This window comes from Typopeltis vanoorti, chromosome 26 (assembly GCF_054136105.1).
Source record: "Typopeltis vanoorti isolate ZY-2024b chromosome 26, IOZ_Tvanoo_1.0, whole genome shotgun sequence".
Lineage (NCBI taxonomy): Eukaryota > Metazoa > Arthropoda > Arachnida > Uropygi > Thelyphonidae > Typopeltis > Typopeltis vanoorti.
The window spans coordinates 13,305,826-13,327,931 of record NC_143574.1 but is presented as its reverse complement, the minus strand read 5'-3'; the positions used below and the strand labels follow the sequence as shown (position 1 = coordinate 13,327,931).

Here is a 22,106-nt window from a genome sequence, read left to right as displayed (position 1 = left end):
ACCTTACCCTATAGAAAAATTTCTGTATATGATGATTGTCTATACTTTATAACAAATATTAATTTCTATTCACATATACTGGTATTGAGATAAATATTTATGTTTTAAATATTTAAAATAAGGAACTAATTTTCTGTGTATACATAAATTTGTTTTATTTCAGGTTGTTATTAAAGTTTCACGTCCACATTTTATCAAAGTTGCACCGGTGAGTATGTGACTTTTTTTTTTTTCTGAATTACAATATATGTGCTGGTTATGCCAGCACATATATCAGTTATTATAGTTGCTAAATTTTTTAATTAAGGTTCAAACTGTACTTTACTGTTGTATGTTTAAAAATTAATTTAACTTTTATCTTATGGCGATTTGACTAACAGTAAAACCATCACCAATCTTCTTATGAATATTTTAAGAACTAATCAAAGCTTTTTTGTAATGGTGATACTGAACAATTGATTATTTTCTTTTAATAATAAATAGAGAGAAAACACTTACTAAGTAAGTAATGGAAATAAAATATATATTACTATTATCATAAAGAGAGACTTTCAAGGATGCCACCTACTATCAGCACTAGCTGTTATACTAGTTCTTGAATTCATTGACACTACTTGCACATACCACTCAATGAAAGAAAAATCTACTCTCACCTCTTTATGATAGCATTCATTCTCAACTTCCAAGGGTGCCCTCTAGTCAAGTCCCCACCTTCCATAAAGTGAAAAATTTCATCTACTGAAATTCTGTATGAAACTTTCAGAAGTTATGTCTCAATCATATCACCTCTCTTTTTCCTGTTTGCTAGTGGCTGCAGTCCACAGATTCTCAATCTGTATTCCAAAATCCTAATATCATTTTTAACACACTCCTTTGAATTCTCCACTGTATCAGAATCAACATGAGACCAGACCTGTGCACATAGTCTAAGTGAGGTCTTATCAAGCCTTGTAAACACAAAATGACTTCCTTATCTTTACATTGAGCATTGCAATTATCCTCTTAGTTGTATTTGCAATCTTTACTATATGGCCCTTGAACTGCAACTTCCTATCTGCTAAAACTCCAAAATCCCTAGCCTGGATCAGTTTCTTCTAGCATAATCACACCAAAAGCTGGTATGGTGGGAAGTCAATTGAATAAATTCATATGGAATAAGAGAGAAATTAGTCGGAACACTAAATTAGCTGTATACAAGACGGTGTTCAGACCAATTTTAACTTATGGATCTGAGAGCTGGGTCAGAAGTAAAACACTTGACCAAAGACCAGAGACCACAGATATGAGAGTCCTGAGAAAGATTATTGGCGTGAACAGATGGCATCAATGGCAATATCATATTAAAAATGAGGATATTGGGAAAGAACTTGACATTGTCAGCATCCAGGAATGCGTTAGCAGAGCTAATCTCAGGTGGTATGGTCACTTAAATAGAATGGGAGAGGAAAGATTAGCAAAACAAGTATTCTCTGCTAGGTTGGCAGGAAAACGACCCAGAGGAAGACCAAGATGTAGGTGGATTGATACGGTACAAAGTGCCTTAGACGATAGAAATATAAGATCTGATAATGTTGGAATCTTGACAAGTAACAGACTGATTTGGAGGAAAATTATAGATAGGAAGTTAGAAATGATGTAAATTTTTCATGTAGTACTGTCATATCCTGTACACTCCTTGAGGGTACATGGCAGGAATTTGATGATGATGATATCTCATCACACCATAGTGCATGACTTTACATTTACTAACATTGAACTGATAAACATTTTGACATGTCCACAATTTCAGCCTATTCAAATCTTTCTACAAGTACTGCATATCAGCAACATGCCTGATTGCCCTACCTATCTTGGCATCATCAGCAAATAGCTGTATGTCTCCTGTCAAATCCTTCCCAATGCCATTAGCATATAGATTGAATAACAGTGGACCAAGGACTGATCCTCATTGTATGCCCCCTTCATACTCTTTGTGATACACTTTCTCCTCATACCACTAAGTCACCTTCCAGACTCGCATTCCAATATACCACTTTTTGATATGTCAGACAGCCATTCTCTTATCCATACTAATATTTTATAATCCAGTCCCATATTCTTCAGTTTATGGAACAGTCTTCCTTGCTGTATTCTGTCAAAAGCCTTAGCAAAGTCCAAAAGTATCATGATGTATCCATTCTGCTTATCTAACTCAATGGCAACTTTATTATAGAATACTAGCAAGTTGCTCAAACACAATCTTCCTTTAGTAAACGCTCTTGCTGTTCATTGCAAAATATAGTCTCTGTCACATCATTTGTCTGCCTTAGACATATTGGATGTGTTGTTGTTTCAAAGCTATTCTAGACATTTGGTAAGAGGATATACTGAAAAATTGTGATAATCATCACTAAGGAATTGAGGTAGCACCATGTAACTTACACATTATTCTACATATTCCTCATGAAATGTTACAACACTGCTGCAGCATTTGCAATCCTCTGAGAAAAAAAGTCTTTCCTTTGTTGCACAAACCAGTCCTCAGCTGCAGATATGACTTCATCATCTGTGGTAAATTTTGTTCCTTTCAAGTGTTTCTTTAAATTTGGGAATAGGAAATAGTCAGATGGAGGCCAGGTCTGTCGAATGGGGTGAGTGAGACAGACATTGAAAGCCCAAACTGTATATTATCTGTTGGGTTTCATGAGCAGTGTGAGTAGGTGTGTTGTCTTGCAAAAGCAACATGCCTCTGCCCAGTTGTCCACAGTGTTTTTCTTTCGACACCTCCTTCAGTTCCTTCAGAGCTGTTGAATAAACTGTTGCTGTAATAGTTTCACCTTTTTTTGAGGTACTTGGTAAGGATTATACATCCATATCCCAAAAGACAATGGCAAGAACCCTCTCCTGCTATTGGGTTTGCAACTTCTTTGGTCATGGAGAACCTTTGTGTCTCCACTCCACTGATAGTTGTTTGGTCTCTGGGTCATAGTAATGAAGCCATGTTTCATTACTATGACCCAGACCCCCCCCCCCATAAGTAACTTGTCATTGCTATCCCAAAACCAGGAAAGGATCCAACACAAGCAAATAATTATCGACCTATTGCTCTGACCAGCCATCTTTGTAAGATATTAGAGAAAAAAAGTAAATGCCACCAAACTTCTTTGGTGTTTAGTAGTGATCTTCTCTCTAATACACAGTGTGTCTTTCGTAGACATCATTCAACTTTAGACCATTTTGTCCATTTAGATACTTGTATAGGAAATGCATTCCTAAAGAAAGAACATCACATTTCAGTTTTTCCCTGACATGAAAAAAAGCTTATGACACAGCCTGGAGATATGGCATAGTAAAAGACCTCTATAACCTAAGTCTCAGAGGACAAAGGCTTATACAGGAACTGAGGTAAATGAAATGGAGGTGCATAGCATATGACAGAGCCTTAATGTGGTATACCAGCTCGAGTTTACATGAAGCAGCAAGGGAATTATCAAGTTCCCTTGACCATATCGTTTAATCTAAGTGAGACTTAGATTAAGATCTGGGTTAGTCCCGATTGGGTGGAAAGAGAGGGAAAATAGTTCTATTGCATAAAGGAGGCTCCAAGACTGATGTACTGAATTACCGACTAATCAGCATATCAGGAGTTGCAAAGTATTAGAAAAATTGGTCAAGAGCAAAATACAGGAATAGATAGATAGAAATGGGATACTGTATAGAGGACAGCATGGTTTTGTGAGGGTAGGTCATACCTCAGTAACTTGCTCATGTTTTTAATATAGTGATGGCTGAATTGGATAAGGATAATGGGTTTACGGTGATCTTGCTGGACTTTGCAAAGACAGGTTACCACATGGAATTCTAATCAGTAAACTGCAGCACATACAGATGGATGTAGGGTTGGTGAGATGGATAGGAGGGTGGTTAATGGAGAGATATCAGAAAGTAGTTTATTCAGAAGTAGAGTCCAAAAGAAAGCCTGTGGCCAGTGGTATTCCACAGGGTTCTGTTCTTGGACTGCTACTGTTTAATTTGTTCATTAATGATAGAGGGAAGAATCTGGGAGGAACTGTTCAGTTCTTTGCAGATGATGCAAAGTTGGATAGAGCAATAGTTAATACAGATGGTGTCAAAATTTTGCAGGATGATTTGGATAGATTGGCAGACTGGGAAAAGGAGAATGGATGTCAGTTTAATATAGCAAATGTAAGCAAACAAAGTTTGCCCCTGAATTATTTTCACGACATGGGCAACTCGTGGCAAAGGTTGTATAAGTTCTCATCACTTGCCTTAGTATCCCATAATGCAAAGCATATCTCCTTGTGGACATGTATAATGCTATGCATTAAGCGACCTTAGTATTGCCACCTCTGGGTCTGGCTCCCACTAATGAGACTTCAATATAGGTCAAAACTGGTTTGGGTAATGATCCTTCCCTTAATGCATAGCATTATACATGTCCACAAGGAGATGTGCTTTGCATTATAGGATACTAAGGCAAGTGATGAGAACTTATACCACCTTTGCCACGAGTTGCCCCAGTTCTGAAAATACTTTAGGCCCAAACTTTGTTTGCTTGCACTTGGATAAAGGATTAAACCAAATATATAATTGGTTGCATAGCCAAGTGAAAAACTTCCATCAACTTTTGCCAGGAGTTTTTAGTAGTTTGTTACAGTGGTTAATATTGAGGGGTTTTTTTTTTTATATACTGGTGTTTGCTGTAGAAATGTTGACTAATCAGCTGTTTCAGCTTCTGTAACAACCATTTTTATTGAAGTTGGTACTGACTAATGAAAGAAAACTAATGCACATTACATAATAATAATAAAAAACTGAAGCCTTATCAGTTACACAGGACTTTCAGTAAGTTTACAACTAAATAATGGATCTTTAAGAATTATGGTATTAGTGATGCATTTGCATATACTATGTGATTTGTTTCTCTTCTTTTATCTGAAGTACATATGCCCCTTTTCATTGGACGTTTCATTGTTTAAAAAGAGTTCATGGTGGGGGGGGGCATACAGGATACTGTACTAGTACTCATCTTTAAATGTTATGATTTGGGGGATGAGTGTGTCTTGTGAAATAGGAAACTGATTAAATAGAAGAGATTTATCTAGAGTATCACTTGACTAGTGCCAAAAATTTTAAAAAAGCGTTTTGCAAAAATTCAGAAAATGCTAAATATGAAGAAAATCTAGTCATAAACTATTTTCTTTTTTTTAACTGGATTGAGTTTACCAACAAAGCTCTGAAGGACTGGCCTCCATAGTCTTGTCAGTAAACTTTATCTAGTTGTAAACTGGATAACTGAATATATGGTACCAACTGGATAAAACACTGTTGGTATCAGCAGTTTACTTAGAATTCAAACACAATGTACTTTGGATTCACAGCTTCAGTGAATTGGAATTTCACAATTCACTTCAGTTTGTGCAATTTCACAAAAATCAGTTGATGAAATGACCTATCCATTTCAGATGCTAATCAGTGTGATTCTGTATGGGGGAAAAAATGAAAGTATTCATTATTTATTTTATTTAGTATTATTATTTTTGACTGAAATTCATGTTTGCAGAGATGCCACATATGCAGTCATGCTGTGGTTGGTGCTGTTCTGATAAGATGCAGAACCATATAAAACATTTGGAAAGTCAGTTATTCAGTATGTAGCTGGTCCACAATTTCCAGACACTTTAACATAGATGTGAAAACTGTATTTCGTGTATAATGTACTTAGCTGTATGAGATGCGAAGTCTTTGAATTCTAACATTGCAACTATCCTTGGGAAATGGAGCTTTTGTAGAAGAAATGGCATGCTAACACAAGAACTGACTGAGATTTGTTATATATCAACCTTGTGAATTTTGTTACCAAAATTGCATATTTTGTGTATATGGAGTATAACCTCTTTACATCCGTAAACACATATTCAATTTGAATACAACAAAATTTAGTTAATATGCAAAGGCAGGAAAAACAAGAATGATATTTGGAAGGGGTCTTGCCTTTTACATCTTTCTTTAGAAATACATTGACCAACGTGACACTTGCCAGAGAAAGTTAAAGATGAATAGTCTTTCTTATAAACTAATAAGTTTATACATGACTTTTATATACTTACCACTAGGATTTACTTCTTTTAAACAAGTAAAAGTGCATTACATTCTAAATCTTTCTAATGAAGCTGTAACATATGAAAATTGGAATTAAAATTATTTACTGAAATTTATTTTGATTGTGAATGATTGTTTTATTTATTGCAGTCCTTGTTAGGAAGTCAGTGGTGGTCAGATATCCTGTGGTTTCTTTTTGTACCTTATACATTATTTAACTTGAGGTAAGTGCTCTGTTTTTACATTGTTGCTGTTCAGATGATTTCTTAAATTATGAGTATATGTCCAGTATCTGTATGTTTACCACTTTGGTTAAAATCTTCATTTTAGAAACTTCATCAGATATAAAATTGACTTAACAAAGAGGAGGGAGTGACAAATTATCGGAAATAGCTTGCAGATAATTTTTAGATAATCTACTCACACAAAACCATGATGTAGTTTGCTGCTATCACACAGAGGCCTATGTTGATAATCTTCATTTTATACCTTTCCAGCCAAGTAGACAGTGTTCTCTCTGGTCAGAATTGCAACTTTTTACATTTCAAGGAGCATTAAATAGTCTGCAAGTATTTGATGCAGCAGTTCATGAGGCACGTTTCTATGAGACATTAATTAGTAAAAGGTGATTGTTGCAACCATGTTAGGAACCATAAACCTCACAGCTGTGAGCCAAATAAATAGGAAACACAAGCTATATCTTCCTGATTATAGCAAAAGAGGGTTACTTCTCTAAACAAGTATTGAAGCATAACTATATATTTCAGGAAAGACTTGATTATATACATACCGACCACCGAGCTAGAAATCTTTAAGCAGATACACAGCATATATGCAATATACAGACTTACACAGCATATATGCAAAATATTCGGTCATGTGTTTCACCACTTGTTCTAGGCAGCTATTTAAGAATGCTTCTGGTCAGTAATTGTCAATAGTGTTGATCACAATGGATAAAACAAAAAGAATTTTTTGGAGGTTGATAAAGGGCTTATTGTGGGTGCCCACCTGGTTGGAGCCATGATGTTGAAAACAGCAGAGCTGAATGGTTTCTCAAACTGTGAGATATCCTGGATGTTTAATCAGTGGAAGAATAACTTGCATTGCTTGTCTAAGGGGCATAACTGTGGTCCTAAGACAATCTATCAAGAACAAGATCAGCATAATTTGAGAAGGCTTGTATGCAGCAATTGACTGAAGCATTTAATGAAGGCTGTTCCCAACCCATATCTCATTGGACTATGCACAGGGAATTGAAGAAGGTAGCTATGTCAGTAGCATACCTATATAGAAACAATTGATTTCTGTGAAGAACTGGAAAGTTCATCTACAGTGGTGTCAGGACGTTGTGACTGGACCCTGAAAGACTGGAAAAAAGTCGTGGTCTGATGAGTCACATCACACCTTGTTTTGTACCAACAGTAAGTAGAGAGTTTGGTGGGAGTCCCATGAAGCAATGAACCCAGTTTGCCTTGTAAATACAACTCAAGGTTCTGGAAATGTCATGGAGTGGGGCACATGCTCTGTTGGTACAGAATGGGTCCCCTGATATTGCTGGAAGGTCGGGTGTCCTCCAAGGAATATCTGAATATTGTTGCCGATCAAGTCCATCCTTCAGTGTTGACTTTTATCCAGCAGGTGATGGTTGTTTCATGGACTGTTGAAAGGAAACCTCAACGGTCCGTTGTTTAATGAAGGCTGTTCCAACCCATATCTCACTGAACTATGTTCTCTGATTTCTGAACCAGCAGTGGTTCAGCGAGTTCTATCTTCCCTGGTCACCACTAAGCCTGGATCTAAACTTCATTGAGAATGTATGGGATATGTTAGAAAAACAGATCCTTAAGCAAAGTCCTCTTCTTTCAAATCTGAACCAGTTAAAGGACTGTCTGGGTATGCTGTAAATGTAGATGCAACACCTTACTGGAATCTATGCCAAAATGCATATGTACTTTAATTTGTCTTAAGGAGATCCAACACAGTATTAAATAAAAGTTTGCAATTCAGTGTGTGGTATGTGTAGGTAACATCAACAATTTAGTAACATGAAGAAGTAATTGTACAAAATTATGTAATGGCTAGCTTTTGCCAGATTACATAAATAAGTATGTAAGCATTGCTCTCAATTTTACATGACAATAATTCTTGTGTTTATGCACTGAAACAACATTTAGGTAAATACACAGTCGGGACTCTGCACTAATTAAAGTTTAAATAACTTACCTCTGTTAATTAAACCTACTTGATTTATTAGTTAAACAATATTTAACATTTTGGTTTACTCATCATTCTCACTTACGTTGGAGCTTTTATTGTGACACAAGCATAGAAATATAGTTAAATTATACTATAACCTTGTGCAAGTCTAACTTTGAATATCACAAACCTTCTGTGAATGAATGCACTTGCTTCTGTGCACTTACGCTCAACATAGTGTTCAGGTAAGTATTGGAACAGAGATTATTTGGGGCATAAGCATTAGCTTCGGGGACATTGGTCTCTTCTGGACATATTCTACAAGCAGTTTGAAGGTTTTACTATTGTACAATCCATTTGTTGAAGCAGCCCATCTATAAGAACCATCCTTACTGACTAAATTAATGATAGAAACTTCCCTTTTAACAGATAAATGTTCTAATGTAAAATATGATGATTTTGTAACATTTACTAGGCACTTTTCTTGTATTCAACTAGCAATTAATTGTCTTCCTTCAAATTTTCACTTAAGAATTCAGACCAGAAATGCTTGACTATTGCTAAATGATTGACTTATTACAGCTGTGCAACATGTCAACTTAATTGTCTACCTGTATTCTGACACTCCCCTTTGTTGAGTACCCTTCTGCTCTTTTCTCCTATTCTACCTCTCTCTTGAGGATTTATTACTTCTTTTTATATCCTTTAGTTTGCTTTGGATCATGTAATGAATTTGCTTGTCATAGTGCACTCTCCCAAAAGGTGGCACCACTTGATTATATCAGAATACATGATTATTATTTCCTAATTTATTGTCCTTGTGAGAATTCAGTTTTATAGGGATTTTAGTCATATGACTGAATTCTGAGAGAGTTACATTATGGAGATAATCTCCATAAACAGTTTTTTCTTGTGTGACATCTGTTTAAATTTTATGTTGATGCTATCATGAAGTGTGGCATATGCATTCTACAGAATATAGTTGTACATGTCTTGGACCTCAAAATCCAAAATCAACTAATGAAACAGTGGAACTACTGTTTTGTGAACTTCAATATGTTTTCAAATAAAGGAAAACATATTGGAAACAGTTATTCCCTGTCCTATGCAGACTTGGGTTGTACCTCTGGTGTGCAGTATTTTATGTAATATCTGAAGAGCTCAGACAGTTAGGTGTTTGACTCTTAAAATTCCTAATACAGTAGTGCTTCATGTAATGTCTATTAATTTTTTTGTTGTAATGTCTATTTTTACATTTAAATATTCTAGTCTGGTTGGCTAAATGAATAGTGTATCTGCTCTCCAACCATGATTGGAGAGCAGATACACTATTGATTTAGCCATAAACTAACCATGGTAGGCCATGGTTTTGTCTTACTGTGGGTGAATTTTGTTCTCTAATAAGGTCTCACATTAGAAGTTTTATTTTTCTAACTTTGCACTGAAAACCATGCTACACACACACTATAGCCCCACACGTAGGACTAGAACAGACCTAAACCCCCTTTTTCTTCTTTTACTCCTACGGAGTAAAAGAAGAAAAACCCTGCATACCACAAATGGCTAAATACCAAAACTCCAGCTGGCCTCGCTGCGTATACTGCAGCCCACAACACTTGTAAAAGAATTATCACCAAGTCCAAGTCATTCTTTGAAAGGGCCAAATGCTGCAAACTCGCCTCCTTCCCAAATGGCAGTCGCTCCTTCTGGTCCCTTGCCAAGGCAATTGGGCACAACTTTTGCTTGCCCAGGTTTCCACTACTCTCACATCCAGATGAGAGATACTGTAGTTACCTCATCTAAAGACAAGACCAACTTACTGGCATCTCTCTTTCTTCTCTTTCAATTCCTGCATTGATGACCTGGATAAACTTTCCTCCACTCTGCCAACAACAGCTCTCTCTATGTCACCCAGAAAGAAATCCAAAGAATCCTTAATAACCTGCACACAAAGGCATCTAATCATGATATTCTAATCATCTTTATACCTATCCTGCATTGCCTCTTCAAGCTATCTTATTCAAATGGCTTCTAACCTACAGCATGAAAACTGTCCCACATCTAGCCCATCCCAAAGAAAAGTGATAAAAGTCACCCAGTGAACTACCATCTAATTGCTCTCACTTCTGTTCTCTCTAAAATTATGGAGAAGGTCACTAACAACCAACTCTTGAACCACCTAAAGCCTTACCAACTAATGTGATCTACCAACTGACCTTGCTTTTGCCACCCACCTCTGGACTCAAGCCATGGAAATATTTGGAAAAATTCCCATGGTTGTCCTCAACATTTCAAAGGCATTTGATCAGATTCTGTACAGGGACCTACTTAACAAACTGCCATCTTATGGTCTGCTTCCACACACTGCAACTGCATCACCAACTTTCTCACTGGCTGCTTACTACGTGTCATGGTAGACAGTTTCCTCTCTTCAGATTTCCCTGCCAATGCTGGAGAAAGACAGGATTGGAAGTCTGCTCTCACAGACTTCAATCCTGTCCATAGCTTTGCTGATGACAGTACACTCTATTCCTCCTTTTCATTTGACAAACCTTCTAACACTGAAGTATTAGAATCCTCAAGATCCACAGCGACTGGTGGCCTGAACTCCAACCACCTAGCTATATCACCATGGGGCAAGGACAACCTTGTAGACTTCATTGTCAACAAACTCAGTCCTGTCTGATCTCTTGCAAGAAAGAGCTCACATCACTCCCTATTATCTTCAGTAATACTGATTTACCCAAAACATGATCAGATTTCCCTTTTTTGGACTGAGCCATCCCTCTGAACTTTCCTGCCACCTGCAGCCACCAAAAAACTTGGTGTACTTATAACTCTCACTTTTTTTTTCCCCAATAAAGCTAAAAAATTGTGGTGCGATATGTATGCAGGGATTTTCAGAAACTAAATTTTTCAGGAAAAAAATGAAAATGGATATGACTTACCAAGAATCTCCTATTCTTTATTACTACTTCTGGGCTCGAGAGTGGTTTCCTTGTGTGCATTGTCAAAGTCATCTTCTCTCCCATCCAGGGAATTAGAGATGCTGGATTTTAAAAAAAACTTGATAATTATTTCTGACAAAATCATTTCCCGAGCTCTCAAAATCCAGTTGCACAACAGTTCTAATAATCTCTTAATCTTCCCTGCTGGAGTCAGGTCGTAGCTGCCTGCTGCCATCCACTCCGTGTTGAATTTTCGTATGAAGTCCTTGAATGGTTTGTTGACCAATACATCCAATGGCTGTAGACAAGGTGTAAAACCACCAGGAATAATGGTCACATCGATCCTCATATCCGAAAGTTGTTTTATTATTTCAGGTCCTAAGTGTCCACTGAAGCCATCCTACACGAGAATCACAGGGCATCGAAATAAGGTCCCTGGCTGTTTGTCCAAAACTGTTCTAATCCAATCTTGAACCAATGTAGTATCTATCCATCCTTTTTTCTTGGACTCTTACATGAATTCTAGGAGGAAATTTCCCCTTTGGCATTGTTTTCCTTTTGAATATTACATAAGGAGGCAACTTTCTTCCATCTGTAGTAATTGTGAGCATGATCGTGCATCGCTGTTTTTCACTTCCAGTTGTTGCTCTTATCACACTTTTTTCACCGTTTTCTGTTATTGTTTGGTGCAACATGTCAAAATTGAGGGATGTTTGATTGGTATTGGCTATTTGTGATAACATTTAGTTATTGCTCATCCTAAGTTGAATCGCATAGCGATGAAAATCCATCAGTTTATCCTCAAAATCTTTCTCTATTGTTTGGCAGAAGGATGTTCTTTGACGAAGGGAAAGACTTTTTTCTTCATGAATATTATGATCCAACCTTGGCTCACTTTCAGGTCTGTGCAACTGATGCTTCGATTTGTAGCTAACTCACGTGCTTTGAAATATAATGTTTTGTGCAAAACACAGCAACCATCTTTATGCAAACCTAACACATATTCAAGTAACTCTTCTTCCGGTTCAGGACACTTTCCACTTTTAGGTCCTCGGAATTCTTTTCTTGACTTATTGGTGCTTTCTAATGCAAGTTTCTGTTTACACCAGTATCGCACGTTAAACTCACAACCTGCTGCTCGATTGCCTGTTTTTCTGCAAAATCAATAACTTTGAGTTTAAAAACCAGTACTGTAACGTGAACGTTTCTCCGTATTTCAAGCAAAACTTACCAGTAATTTACACGCCTTGAGATACACAATGAACAATCCTTCACGAATGACTAATACGAAGTGAAAGCAGAGTGTGAAACAGACAGCAATGGTAGGCCAGTAGAGATAGAGCAGCTATGAAGATGTGCATATGACTAGTGTGCTATTAACAGAAGATTGCACGAATTAAGTATATTGTCATTTTAATTTTTAAACCTTATAACATTGTACTGTGTGTTAGTGCCACTATAAAACAGAAGAATAATCACCCAAATCTTCCTCCACAATCACATCTTCATTACCTTCCCAATGTGAAGGACCAAGCTGTGGCTCTTCTGGTGTAACTTTTGTTTTGTTTTATTTTTTGATGAAAATGTCCAATGTGCTTTGCTTATTCCTCTTCTTCTTCTCATCATAAATTTGTTTATAGCAATCAAACACATCATGTACTTTCCTTTCTACTAATAAGTGGCATTCAACATTGGGCTCCATGTTTTCAGCCATTTTGAGAATATCGCTAACTGCAGAGAACATTTTTGCCAAGACCCTTCACTGTAAATTGTTTAACTCTTTTCCCTCTTTCTTTCTCATTCTTCCTCTTCTGCAACACATTGTTCCTCTAGTTCGACCAATTCTTCATTGGTCAACTCTTCAGGGGCACTTTCTATGAGTTGAATTATGTCATCATCATTCACTTCAAGATTCAGATTGTTTGCTTGACCCACTATTTCTTCACTCAATTTACAAAGGTCTTCATTTTTTTCAAAACTTCCATAATCGTGCAAAAACCTTTTAAATGTTTTTTCATATGCTACTCATATACTGAGAGGTCACTTCATCCCAAGCCACAGTAATATTTTTGATAGCATGATAAATATTGAATGCTTCCCAGAATTGCACGAGTCTGGTCATTTCCTTCAGTGGCAGAAATGGCTTGTGAAAAAGTTCTCCTTAGATAATAAGGTTTAAATACTGCAAGAACTCTCTGGTCCATCAGTTGGATCAATGAAGTAGTGTTTGGAGAGAGAAACATAACCTTGATCTCAGGTTGAAGATCACTTATGTAAGGTGGATGACCTGGAGCATTATCTAGAATTAATAAAATTTTAAATTCTATATTTTCTTTCACACAATAGCTTTCCATTTCACTTGCATAACAGTTGATTAAGGCATCTGTAAACAATTTTTGAGTCATCCACGACTTCTTATTGCTCCGATAATGAATTGGAAGAGTATGCTTCCTAATGTTTTTGAAGGCTTGTGGATTCTCACTGTGCCATATCACAAATGGTTTCAGTTTATATCCAGCCACATTACCCCCCTGAAGAATCGTAACATGGTCTTTAAGAGCTTTGAAACCAGGCATAGATTTTAGCTTTTTTTGTGGATGAATGTTCTGCAAGGGCAATTTCTTTCCAAAACAAGGAGGTCTCATCCTTATTAAATGTTTGCTGTGGCAAATAATTTTCCTTTATAATAATTTTATCCAATTTCTCCACAAACTCCTTGGCAGCCTTCTCATCAGCACTTGCAGATTCACCATACATTTTCACATTATGCAGCACAAAATGCTGCTTCAATCTCCTGAACCAATTGGAAGAAGTGTTGAATTCATAGTCATAAACGGGTCCTGCTTTCTCCTTGAACATGTTGAAGAGAATTAGTGCCTTAGTGGTTATGGTCATAGTGCTAAGGGGTATGCGATTTTGGTTCAGGTCCTCTATCCATGATGTAAGTAGGACCTTGTCATTGCTTCGTCACTATTGTTGGTTTAATGGAAGCAGATCCTTTCACAGCCTCTACAATTTTATTCTTATTTTTCAAAATGGTCATCACTCTAGAATGAAACCATCCAGAGTCATTTGCGATCACATTGACAGGCTTACCAGCTTCATGTTGCTTTATACTGCTTGCAACTTCGTTTCAAGATCCAATTGCACTCCTCTTTTTCTGTGATTCTTCACTAAGATTTTTTGATTGGGAGTGTAAGGGCCATGTTGCACAAAATATCACAAAATATTTAACAATAAATACACAAATAACCTATTTCTCAAACCCAAAATCAACAGAGGAACTTGAAGACACATGCCAACTGCCATGGTGCATTGTTGCTACATAGAAACCTTTTTACTTTACACTCGCTTGCGTCTTGTTCGAAAGTATAGTCGAAAATGTTATTTATTCCCTTATGGGAACACCGACGTATCTTCGAATGGACATAAGTTGAGGGATGATTGGACTTGTTTTTCTTGCGTCTGCGGTATAGTGGCTGTTGGGGAGGGCATGTTTTTTAACACAAAGAATGAGTTACCAGCACCCTAACATTTTAAACTTTTTTCATGTGCGAGGTATATGTGAAACTTTTTTATTTCTTTTTTCATAAACCAAAATCAGGAGTGCGAGTTATATTTGAATAATATTGCTCCCATATTTGGGGTGCTGCACCAAAATCCTCTCTGAGATTGCTCGATTCTATCCAGAAGTGGGAAATCCAACTAATTAATGAATTCTCTCTCTCATATACCTGCTTCAATCCCTCTAATCACAAACGTTCAGTTTCTGCCTGCTGCTTCTTCTAAAGATACTTTCACAGAAATGCTCTGCTGAATTGGCCACTATTATTCTTCCACTTTCCTCCAAATTCATTAGAATAAGGGCCACTGCTAGCCAAGACACCTTTTATAGTCTCTCAAAACTCATTGAATTAACTTCACTGCCTCCTCTTTCATTCCATCTACTTTTATTCTTTGAAATGATCTCTCCCACTCTTCCTTCTCCAAATAATAAAACTTTCAGCTGTTCAAACAAAGCGTGAACAGAATCCTCCTTTCTTCTTTTCCTCTTGCTCACACATGGCACTAATATGCTATAAGTCTTGGGGCCTTTTTTATGTGGATCAGATAAAACCTCAGGACCTGGAGATAAGAGAATTCATTCTCTGGTAAGTACTCCATACTGCTAGTGTGCCCTGCATGGCATGCAAAGACAGTATGTAGGAATCAGCCTGGAGGGTCCAAAGCTTAGTAAGTCTATATAACTGCTGACATCCATACATCTTTAAAGGATACAGTTTCAGAGATAAATTTTGGTATGATGTGGTGTTCTGTGGCTTGGAAAAAGTTCCATTTTTGGTCTCAAATTGAGTTTCTGGATTATTTAATCTTTAGCACACCCGTAGTACTAATACACTATAAATTTACAACCTTGAGTACTTGGTATTCACATAAAGAAAACTTCACAGATGAATTTTTGGAAACTGAACAAAGTAACACATCACATATGCTTAATTTTTGCTATGAAAGGCTTTTTCTATTTACATTTCAGACTTTTGTTTGCCATGACTTGGCTAAGAAGAAAAAATATATATTCATCCGTCCTGATGTATTCTTTAAATGTGTTTTTTTGTGCTTATCAGCTTTTTGATAATATTGACATAATTTCATTTCATTTGTGTAGCATCTTTAAAATCTTTTGTAAATCTTTTGTTCAAAAATATTATAATCGTGTAATCATAATCTGGTAAAATCCTTTTGTGATAATGTATGATTATACCTCCCACTTTAACTGTATAAGAGATAAATTAATACCTCCTGTTGCCCTATGAAAGCTTGTTTAATGTTGGCTTTAATCATTTGAAAAATGTTTCAGCCGAGTACTCGCTACTATTTTTGCACAGTTCTTGCTTATTTTTTTAAAGCTTTTGATGGAATTTTAATCCTCACACAACATTTTTGAAAATAGTTCATACCATTAACTAGAAACTGTTGTAAAGTAATAAAGTATCATATTCCCACCCATCTAGTCCTGAAATTAGATGTTCCTTAGACATTCCTGCTACTGGGCTCACTCATGAATGAATTTGTGAAAATATTTTTAATGGCATTTTATTGTTTTAAAATTTTTTATAGTTCAAAAGCAGTATTTGTATGCTTCACATACCATACTTTTTTTAAAAGCTTTTAATCCTCTACATAGTATACAAGGGTTTCTGCTTTTAACTTTGTATTCAGTAATATTCAACAGTTGTTGGTGAATTTTTTTTTTTTTTTTTCTAAAAATTACTAGTAAGTGGTTGTATTTTGTTAACTGTATTTGTCTTTTTGATTCAGATAAATCAGTTTTGAATCTTTAATTTAGGTAGCAGATGAATATCATTGTCTGATGATTCTTGAAAGAAGTAAAACGTTTGGTCTCTAGAACAGGGATTTCTGGATTATGTAATTCTTAGCCCACCCATATCTTTATTGTGATGAACCAATGTACTGCTACTAATTATGCTAAAATGTGGGGGGGAAAAGAGTTGTTTGCATGCAAAATGCTAATTCTCAGATAGTCTCACTCAGTTGATAATGATTACATTGGATTTCAAAATTTTTGCAAGTTATCAATCATCCCCCCCCCCCACCACAAGTAAAAGCCATTAAAAAGTTTTCTGCAGGTGTTCACTGAAGAAGTTCATTTAACATGTTTTATAAAGATTTGCAATTATTATTAAGAGACACCTCCAGGGAGTCAGAGACTCATCGACAGAGGCCACATACTACATGCACCATCTATCATACTTATTCTTGAATTCATTTACACTGCTTGCACTCGCAACATCCAATGGCAATCCATTCCAATCACATACCACCCTATGAGAGAAATGAATTTATAAAATGAAATGCGAAATTAAATTTATGAAATGAATCTATATGAAATTTCATCTTTGTGTAAATATAAATGTTTTTAGCTCTTATATATTTTCAGTTTTTACTATATTTAAAGGTATCTTTCGCCTGTAGAGAAAAATGAAATGGAATGTATAGAAGAGTTTAGTAAGCGAGTGCAGAAAACACTAGCTGCAGAACTTGGTATAGCAGCCACTCCTTATACAGTTGCTGATAGAACAGAATACTCAAAACGCCTGCAGATAGCTACTCATTCACAACAGCAACCTGGTGAGAATTGTTAGATTTAGATCATCTGTCAAACACTATAACTTATAATAACTGTTAATTTTTTAAAGTTATCTTACATCATATATTTCTAGACATATTTTCAAAGACTGGCAAGGAAATATTTAATGTGATTGATGTTCATTCACATTAAATATTTAGGATACTAGAGATATTGCATGATTAGGCTAAAATTCTGCCTGATTTACTCTTAAAAGTACATCCGCAAGGAGATGTGTTTTGCATTATGGGAGATACTGAGACTAGAGATATTGCATGATTAGGCTAAAATTCTGCCTGATTTACTCTTAAAAGTACATCCGCAAGGAGATGTGTTTTGCATTATGGGAGATACTGAGACTAGAGATATTGCATGATTAGGCTAAAATTCTGCCTGATTTATTCTTAAAAGTACATCCTCAAGGAGATATGTTTTGCATTATGGGAGATACTGAGATAGGAATGCTGGTAGCTTGCTCCACCTTTGCAAGGAGTTGCCTGGTGTTGTACCACTTTACCCCAGTCTTGAAGATACTTTCAGGCGCAAACTTTGTTTGCACACACTTGGATAAAGGATTAAACTAAATTTATTATTATCTTAAAAGTACAGTCTGCATATTTGGGATGTAAGATGGACTTGAGTTTTAATGTAGCGTGAGTATCTTGCCATTGAGCTATGGCAAGGTGCCTTTTTTTCTTGCCGAGGTAAACTACCACATGAATTGTTGCTGTGGAAACGAGTATAATATCACATTCATCTTGCTCAAGTAAACCCAACTCTCTCTCTCTGTGTGTGTGTGTGTGTGTGTGTGTGTGTGTGTGTGTGTGTGTGTGTGTGTGTGTGTGTGTGTGTGTGTGTGTGTGTGTGTGTTATCCAAGTAGCTTGGGAAATGGTGTCTTTTAATAGTGGATTCTTTGACATAAGGCCACTGGAATGACACTCTTCTGTGATTATTTTTTATCACTATAAACACACATACTAACCACAATAATGACTATTTAATTCGTAAATATTTCTGTGATGTCGTCCTACTTTGCTAACTGTTCCATTTATGTTGGTTTGTTAGCCTTATCTTATCTCTTAAATTTCCGGTTTTTACTTGATTAGTTGTTGATTGATGCTGATCTGAATATAAAGAAATTTATATTATACTCTGCCACCCTATATTCAGATTAGCCTAAATAATATAGAGGAATCAATGATCAACTATACTTATATTATCACTTTATCTTCAGGCCGAGGTTATTACTACTATTTAAGGCTTCTGCAAAATAGTAATTTTATGAGCGGTGCAATGAAAGAAAATCAGGCAAACACCAAGTTTAACTCAACAAAGAAAAGATTTAATGTGGAAAAGTACAATGTATACATTTAAGTATAACTATCTGAAAAGGGTTATCTAATTAAAATATTATAAGAATTCACATTCAGACATTAATATCTTCTCAATTAGGTTTGAGGATCTTGATTAATGTTAACAATTGTTAATTCATAAAGCATTAGTATTTCTCTGACATATTTCTCTCTATCCAACTGGATGAATCATAGCATAAATATATTAGCTCAGTTTAAAGTATTCAGAATAATCACAATCCATAAATTATCAAATGTTCATTTATCAGTTCTTTATGTTCAGTCAATCAAGTTGAAAACAGTTCTTAAAAGTTCGACCTTCCAAATGTTACAATAATTACTCTTATGACAGGCTACACTATAATTTTTCTCAGTCAGCTAACACTCAATAGAGTGTTAGCTGACTAACAACATGAGACTTATTATTTCGAGGGGAAAGTACTTTAGTACATCTAACATCTTGGTTGCACTATTCTTCCACTAAACATTTGGAAAATATTGTAGTATCAGAACTCCCATAGAAGTAATTCGACGGACGAACACACACAACCGGTCTCTATGCTGTCTCCAAGGCATCTCCCCCTACTTACTTTCGTTTTCCAATCAACTATGTTCCTTCTTCCTTCCAAAATCCGGTTCTAACGAGTTCAACTTATATCCACTGGCTTCTCTGTTTATACACAGTAGCTTGCATTCTCATCACGAGCTAGCTAAAATAAACTCTGTTTATCCTTCAGCAGCCAATCAAATCCAATCAAAAGAATTACATACAGAAATAAAAAAGATATATCACAATTCATATAATATACATTTAAATTTACGCCACCTGGGGACGCAGTCCCCAGGTGGCGGATCCAGGAACAGCCCTCAGATATGGAGGCTAGCTGTGATATAAGCAGAGCAATCTGACGAATAAGCAGCCGTGGACCAACAGCGATTGAGCTATCAGGGCGTGGGGGAGCAGAAGTGGCAACTCTGTTTCACTTAAAACCTCACAAAGCCCAGTGACAACTCGGTGACATGGCGAGTAGTGCCGCCATTAAATAAGCACCTGCTGGGGTCACTGCCCTTGACATTGGGAAGCAGCATTGTCAGTACTGACACAAGGTTGAAGCCAAATGATGACGGAAAAGCTTGTGATCAGAGATTTGCAGATGGCAATATGATTGTATTGTGTGTACGTCTGTAATACTGCAGAGCAGAAAGCAAATGGAGAAACTACTGCTCTACCTTATCTCCAGAACAACCATCATGGCGAGCAAACCCTTACAATTGGCCCCAAGTTCCCGGCGTCCCTTAAATGGGACAGGGGTGCGAAGAATCTCCAGGCTCAAAATGGTGTCCACTTTTAAAATTGCAACTTGGAATGTCAGAACTCTGTATGAAGCTGGCAAATTAAGAAATGCCACAAGAGAAATGAAGAGGCTGGGCATCCGGATTTTGGGAATTTGCGAGACAAGATGGCCAGGATCTGGGAAGTGTCAACAAGATAATACGACAATGTATTACTCTGGGAATGATGAGAACAAACATCGACATGGTGTAGCTGTAATAGTAGATGAAGAAATCAATAAATCAGTAATAAATTGGATTCCATTTTCTGAAAGGATAATGCTGTTACAACTTAAGGGAAACCCCGTTAACATAAATATCATCCAAGCTTATGCACCCACAGCTGACAAAAGTGAAGAAGATGTTGAAGAGTTTTATGAACACCTAAAAGAGATTAAAAACCTAACAAAGAAACATGATATAAACGTAGTGATGGGTGACTTCAATGCAAAAGTGGGAAGAGGGGGTGATGGAGAAATTGTTGGCGAACATGGCTTAGGCACCAGAAACGACAGAGGAGATCACCTAGTCCAGTTTTGTCAGGAAGAAGATCTAACAATAGCAAATACCTGATTTAAACTTCCACCCAGAAGACTGTACACTTGGAAATCGCCTCAAGATAACCAACATAACATTGTCAGAAATCAAATTGATTATATACTGATAAATAAAAGATTCCACAGTAGTATAAAGAGTGCAAAGACTTATCCTGGAGCAGATATCTCATCAGACCACAATCCCATAGTTGCAGAAGTACGTCTTAGATTAAAATCAGCTAAAAAATCACAAAAGAAGAAAAAGAAAATTGATGTAGAAAAACTGAAAGACCCGAACATAAATAAAAGTGCCAAGACACAGCTTAACCTGCGATTACAACAGATTAACACAGAAGAACATAAAAGTGTGGAATCTCTTTGGAATAGCTTAAAGAATGCCATCGTAACAACAAGTATTGAAGAAGTAGGTTATGTGAATAATATAAAACAACAGGAATGGATGACAGATGAGATTCTTTCTCTTATTGATACAAGAAGAATGTACAAAAACAAAGACCTTGCCAGGTATACAGAAACACATAACATCATCAAGAAAAAAATAAAAGAAGCCAAGGAAAATTGGATGAAAAATTTATGTAGTGAAATTGAACTGCTTCAGAAGAAACATGATAATTTCAATCTGTATAAGAAAATCAACGAAATTTCCGGAAAACTGAGGAAAAAGCAAATAGTGTCTCTAAGAGATGAAAATGGAAAAATAGTTCTAGAAGAAGAAAATAAAGCACAGATTTGGATAAAATATGTAACAGAACTTTTCAATGATACTAGACAGAAGCCTATAAATATAAAAGATAACATTCAAGGACCAGCAATCATGAAATGCAAAATAGAGAATGCTATACGAACAAGTAAAACGGGAAAAGCCAGTGGACCAGATGGTGTGCAAACAGAATTTTTAAAATTAATAGAACCAGATAACATCAAACTTCTTGAAAAACTATTTAATAAAATATATGAAAGTGATGAATTTCCATCAGATTGGCTCAAATCTACATTTATCACTGTCCCAAAGAAACCCAAAGCGAATTCCTGTGGTGACTTCCGACTTATTAGTCTAATGAGCCAAACATTAAAAATATTTTTGAAAGTAATTCAGAATCGCATTTATAGAAAAAGTGAAGAAACTCTAAGTGAAACACAATTCGGCTTTCGGAATGGTTTTGGTACTAGAGAGGCCCTTTTCTGTACCCAAATATTGATACAAAAATGCATAGAAAAACAGAAATCTGTCTTTGTGTTTCATAGATTTTGAAAAAGCATTCGACAAAGTCAGACACACTAACTTAATAGAAGTCCTTCAACAAATAAGGCTAGACGAACAAGACATAAGACTAATAACAAATCTGTATTGGAATCAGTCAGCTACCGTTCAATTAGACAACATTACCACCAGTGATATTAACATCAAAAGAGGAGTGAGACAAGGATGTGTGCTCTCACCACTCCTGTTCAACATATATGCAGAGG

The 22,106-nt window shown here is 36.2% G+C and overlaps 1 protein-coding gene across 2 annotated transcripts in view; it reads left to right on the top strand.

Annotated features, from left to right (window-relative positions):
- The window catches only part of LOC150092339 (lipid droplet-regulating VLDL assembly factor AUP1-like), a 168,862-nt gene that overhangs the window by 106,432 nt on the left and 40,324 nt on the right, over positions 1-22,106 (top strand). For both annotated transcript variants that reach the window (XM_090415036.1, XM_090415037.1), the window contains 3 exons: positions 164-208; positions 6,253-6,326; positions 17,227-17,399. In XM_090415036.1, coding sequence (XP_090271162.1) covers positions 164-208; positions 6,253-6,326; positions 17,227-17,399 — 292 coding nt within the window. The remainder of the gene's footprint in view (positions 1-163; positions 209-6,252; positions 6,327-17,226; positions 17,400-22,106) is intronic.